This window comes from Notothenia coriiceps, unplaced genomic scaffold (assembly GCF_000735185.1).
Source record: "Notothenia coriiceps isolate Sejong01 unplaced genomic scaffold, NC01 NC01_scaffold00026424, whole genome shotgun sequence".
NCBI lineage: Eukaryota > Metazoa > Chordata > Actinopteri > Perciformes > Nototheniidae > Notothenia > Notothenia coriiceps.
The window spans coordinates 2,260,899-2,266,735 of NW_011359125.1; the positions used below are offsets into that span (position 1 = coordinate 2,260,899).

The following is a 5,837-nucleotide window of genomic DNA, read 5'->3' on the forward strand; positions in this document are numbered from 1 at the left end:
TGCTGGTGGACTACCGGAGAGAATTACAGCAGGAGCACACGCTTGCCTCGGGGAGGGAGAAAAAGAGCCAGAGCGGAGAATAAACAGAAGGGCAACCATGGCAACCATGCGCGGGAAGTCTTCTTCGCTGCTTTTCTGGCAGACTACAGCGCCACTTACAGGCCCGACATATGTACTACAGCGTCTCCAGCGCTTTCGAACGGTCTCGTGTGAACGGACACGTTTCTGGTGCCTGTTGCGTGTGGACGGAAGAGTTTTTTGATATCGATTTCGGTTCGTTTGCGTAATCGTCCTGGTGTGGCTGCAGCCCAAAACTACCCAGTTTCAGAACCACTGAACATGAAGCGCTACACTTCCCACTCACCTTGTCTTAGAGCAACAAGCTGTATGAGGACGCACTGTGTGTGAGGTGTGTTGTTTTAATCAATTAAACTTGATGTATATATAGCACTTAGCATAAGGTAACACAAAGTGCTTCCCCAGCTAAAAAACAAAACTAACCCCCGTCCCAGTTCACAGACAGAGACACACTTAACTATGTGATTGATAACACTTAACATCAACAGAACTCAATAAACACAAGACTGAAATAATTATTCCAATTAACTTTAAGAGGCCCTTCTATGCCTTTTGGTGTTTTCCCTTTCCTGTAGTGTGTTATATCGTTTGTTGTGCATTTAAATAGTCTGTAAAGGCTAATAATTTTCTCTCCCACACACTCCCCCCCCCCCCTGCCTGAAACACCTCCATTGGACTCCTTTGTTTTCTTCAGTAACAAAACGAAACAAACATACACTGAAAAAACTGAACCGTTGACTTTAGTTAAGTGTAGTATATGTCAACACATTTCAAATAAATGTATTAGGTTAGTTGAGAGCAATAATGTTAAATAGGTTCAACTTAAAATGATTGCTTTTAACTAACCTAATACAGTGATATATTAAATTCAACGTTTCAGTTCCTTCACTGTACTAACGCTACACAGTTTGTTTCACAGCCACTTAACAAAAAGAGCTACACTTCCCACTCACCTTGTCTACTTAGAGCAACAAGCTGTATGAGGATGCACTGTGTGTGTTTTTAAGGCTGATTTAATTCCATCAATGACTCAGGAGGTAGTCATTGACGAGTGTTATTGCGGTGTGAAGAGGAAGTGATTCAGGGGAACCCATTTTCGGGTACCATGCTGGCTCCAGCCGAGCCAACATGGGGTCGTTTACCCGTTTACAGCACAGACACACACCTGACACACCTGACAGAGAAGCATTAGCCAGAGCCCCGATGCCGTACGCATTAGAGTTCCTCTTGAGCCGAGGCAGGATCGACGTGGTGTCTTCCATGGACAGCTGGAGGGGGAGAAGACAGAGGAATGGAGGAGGGGGGGGAAAAGCGTGGAGAAAAGGATATGGGAAGTGTGACGGGGCACACAAAGACGTCGAGACAGTGTGTGTTACAGGAAGGGTGAGTGGAGAGAAGTGATGGAGATGTTGGGTTAATACAAAATCTCCAAATCCAACTTTTTTTAGATTTTACCCTGCACCAATTCTGATTGTGCCACGACTAAAACCTGAAAGAGATCGACTGTAAAGGCCGAGGTGGAAGAGAGGGGGGAGGGTGAAAGAGGTCAGGGTGAGTTAAATCAAAACAGGTGAGAGAAACATATAAATATAGGAGGAAGAGGGAATGAGGTCACAACACTTACATTGATTCCTTCCCATGACAATTCTGAAGGTCCATGCTGAGGAAGAGAAATATAGGAGGAAGGGAGGGATGGGGAAAGAGGGAGAAGGAAAGACAGATACATGCATGGGGGGGATGGGGAGAAGACGAAGAAAAAGAGGAGGGGGTTGAACATCGGACATGCAGAGAAATTAAGAGACAGGGAGACAGATACACAGGATTTTCCATTGAGGAGGAAGGCAAGAGTCAAGGGCCGGAATGAGAGGGAGAAGGGGGGGGGATTAAACAGGGATCAGTTTATTTGCTTCGTTATGTTTAGCAGAGTGAAAACGCTACGGAGGGATGAGCGTCCTCTCGGCTTACACGTGCTGCCAGAAACACTAAAAAGCCAGCGGGAAATCGAGCGCGAGTGAGAGAGATGTGTTGAACTTTATCTGATGCTGCGTAAAGACAGGGGACTGGGGCTATGAGGAGGAAAGGGAAGGGTGTGTGTGTGTGTATGGTTAGGATAAGTCTCTAGGAAATGCATGTAAGTCAATGTACTGTAATGTCCCCTGAAGTGATGTATACATGGTGTGTGTGTGTGTGTGTGTGTGTGTGTGTGTGTGTGTGTGTGTGTGTGTGTGTGTGTGTGTGTGTGTGTGTGTGTGTGTGTGTGTGTGAGGCAGATGCTATAGGGAAAAAGCAGATAAGCAGCATTCCTCTCTATCAGACACTAAATGGACCGGGATTGGGACACTGCTGGGTTAGAGGGGAGATGTTTTCACCTTCCTGTAGATATGAACAGGAAGTAAATTAATAATAAATATATAAAAAACTGGAAAAAAAATTCAAACTGTGCCCCAATATTTATCATGCATATTGTTAAACCCGTCCAATTGTGGCTTTCCTATCATTATTAGATTTTAACAACTCCTATTTCAGACGGTCACTTGCACATAAACGCTCATATTAGTGCTGTTAAAACTTTTTTTAAATCACGTTAATCACAATAATGATCTGTGATTAGTCTTGATTAGGTTGTGCCGAATTCTCCGCTGTTTCACGGTCATGCTATTCTTGATAAACATCCGTGCTGGAATCAACTAAGGGTCAAACTTGGTCATATTAATTAAAAACTTCATTTTTTTGTTTAAACGTTAAGGTTTCCAGAATACATTTGACAGCCCTAGTTTATATATATTTATAATTGTATTGCATCTACCCCATAAAACGACAACTTTAAATAAACAAACAAGATATATTTTCGCATGGTTAGATATTAACAGGTGCTGGGAAACAGATAAACTACAGTAGCTTTGGCCAGAGCCAGGCTATGTCCCCTTGTTTCCAGCCATTATGCTAAGCTAAGCTAATAAGATGCTAACCATACCCTCATGTTTACTGTTTAGACATGAGACTGCTTTCAATCTTCTGAGCTAATTCTCTGCAAGACTACGGATTAGCAAAATCCCAAACATTTGAACAATTCCTCTGAACTTCAACATTGGTTTACGCCTCCCTACAAAAGGACCCATGCATCAAAAGGATAATATTGTATAATACTTGAATGCAATTTGTTATTTAAATTCGCTTTAAAAATGTAACAAACAGGTTATTTATTTCTGAGTGACATTAACACATGGGTGTTCACTATTTTCATCAGGCAGCATCGCATCTATCAGCCTCTTCCCGTTCCTTTTCTACTCTCCTTCCTTTTTTATTATTCTATTTTTGCTCCCACTTCATTGCTCTTTGACTCCCTCGCTCTCTGAGGGTCTGATGAGAGATTTAACACACTTGAGTGGTAGTGCTCGGCCCCTTGAAGCAGCTTTTCCAAAATTGCCTCCAATAGCCCTGACAACGGTGATGTGTGTGTGTGTGTGTGTGTGTGTGTGTGTGTGTGTGTGTGTGTGTGTGTGTGTGTGTGTGTGTGTGTGTGTGCCGAAGGGCAATCTGGGGCACAATGCATAAATAAATAATGGAATAAGTCCACCGTGCATTTGGTGAAAAAGTGGAGTTCTCTACATTTATTCCGAAATGGTTTCCTCTCCTGTGTCCTCTCCCAGGGGGTCAGATATACAGCATGGGATCAGTGAAGCAGCCAAGAGGAGAGGAGAGGAGAGGAGAGGAGAGGAGAGGAGAGGAGAGGAGAATATTCAGGACATGAGAAGAGAAGAGGATACAAGGTGAGAAGAAAGGGAAGGAAAGGTAAAGATAGATCACTAGATGAGAGGAAAGGTGAGGACACAAGAGGAGAGGAGAGGAAAGGAGACGATTTAGGACGTGAGAAGAAAAGAGGAAAGGCAACAGGAAAGGAAAGGAAAAGATAGGTCACGAGACGAGAGAAAAGGTGAGGACACAAGAGGAGAGAAGAGGAGAGGAAAGGAGACGATTCAGGACATGAGAAGAGAAGAGGATACAAGGCGAGAAGAAAGGAAAGGAAAGGTAGATCAACAGATGAGAGGAAAGGTGAGGACACAAGAGGAGAGGAGAGGAAGGAGAGGAAAGGAGACGATTCAGGACGTGAGAAGAGAAGAGGATAGGCAACAGGAAAGGAAAGGAAAAGATAGATGACGAGACGAGGGGAAAGGTGAGGACACAAGATGAGAGGAGAGGATACAAGACAAAAAAAGAGGAAAGGATACAAGACAGGAAGATAGAGGAGGAGGGGATAAGACAAGAGGAGATATGAGAAGAGGATACAAGATGAGAGTAGAGGAGGACACAAGACAAGGGGAGATGTAAAGAGAGGACACAAGACAAAAGGAAAGGACAGGAGGGGAGATGCGTTGAGAGGAGAGGATACAAGTTATAAAGGAGGCAAGTAGAGAAGAGAGTACAAAAGACAAGAGGAGAAGTGTATAAGAGAGGAGAGGAAAGGAGAGAATGAGAGTAGAACGGATGATACAAGACGAGAGGGGAGGAAAGGACACAAGGCAAGACAAGACAAGAAGAGAGAAGAGGACACAAGAGGAGAGAAGACAAGGAATGAGGGGAGAGGAAAGGATAGAAATCAAGACAAAAGGAGAGGAAAGGGGAGGACACAAAACAAGACCAAGGGAACGATACAAGACAAGATGAGAGGAGACAAGGCAAGAGGATATGACAAGAGAGGAGAGAAGAGGAGAAGTCGAGTGGAGAGGAGGGTAAAAAAGATATAGGGATGATGTGTAAAAAGTTGAAGAAGGAGAGTGATGCCTTTTGCTTTTTTTTGCGACTATCCAACAGACATCAAGCAACGAGCCAACCGAACCAGAGACTGTTCCCCTACACCCCCCCTCTCATTTAGGGAGGTGTAGGGGAAGTTAAGCGACTGACATTGACATGATGTGTGACTACTTCACTTAATCTACTAGCACAAGCACTGGCAGCTCGAGTTACAGAGAGCTGCTGCTCAGCTGCTGGCAGGGAGACTGGTTCAAATCAGCGGCCATGTTGGCTCCTCAGAGGGTCAGTATGACACTTACCTGCTCCCCGTCCTTCTGGACCGGTACGCCATCTCCTGCTGAGAGGAGGGGGAAGAGAAGAGAGGAGATATATTAATATTACTCAATCAAGTCATGTCATTTAATCATTCCTTTATTTAAGTTAGATAAAGATACAGGTACAAACATGAGACATAATGGAGACATGTGAAGTGGGACAGCACAGTAACCTATAGGAAGCTTGAGAACAGGGGCCCAGATATTATATATCAACATATCGAATGGAGAGAATTCACGTATTAAACTGAACCATCACAACACAGAAACCAACACTGCATTTCAGAAAGAGTGAACGTGTTTCCAACTCCACAGCCATTCAGCGTAATCAATCTCTGACAGGTTTGCTTGACAAGATTTGCTTTAACCGTTATGTTGTGTTCGGGTCTCCCGTGACCCGTTTCAAGTTAAAATGATATATTAACCACGCTCTAGTTTTTTTTTATCGGAACAAGGCTTCATGATATCCTCCACAACAGCCATATAAACACTACAACACAGATTTTGACCATTTTAGCCAAGTCTGAAGATCTCTAAAGAAAAAAGTGTATCATTTGGTGTTCGTGTCTGGGGAGACCCAGCAAAATGGTTTTGGGTGACTCGAGGTCAAATTTGGCCCAATCAACATTCATCTTTGACTTTAGACACCCCTCCCCCTCCCCCTTCATCCACTGTAACAATATTATTTTGCAA

The 5,837-nt window shown here is 43.7% G+C and overlaps 1 protein-coding gene across 1 annotated transcript in view; it reads right to left on the reverse strand.

The window, feature by feature from the left end:
- The window catches only part of LOC104957140 (protein FAM131B-like), a 9,158-nt gene extending 3,997 nt beyond the window's left edge, over positions 1-5,161 (reverse strand). Inside the window, exons 1-3 of the mRNA XM_010784751.1 lie at positions 5,130-5,161; positions 1,703-1,738; positions 1,244-1,346 (exon numbers count right to left, since the gene is read on the reverse strand). Coding sequence (XP_010783053.1) covers positions 1,244-1,340 — 97 coding nt within the window. The 5' untranslated portion in view covers positions 1,341-1,346; positions 1,703-1,738; positions 5,130-5,161. The remainder of the gene's footprint in view (positions 1-1,243; positions 1,347-1,702; positions 1,739-5,129) is intronic.
- Positions 5,162-5,837: the final 676 nt, after the last annotated feature.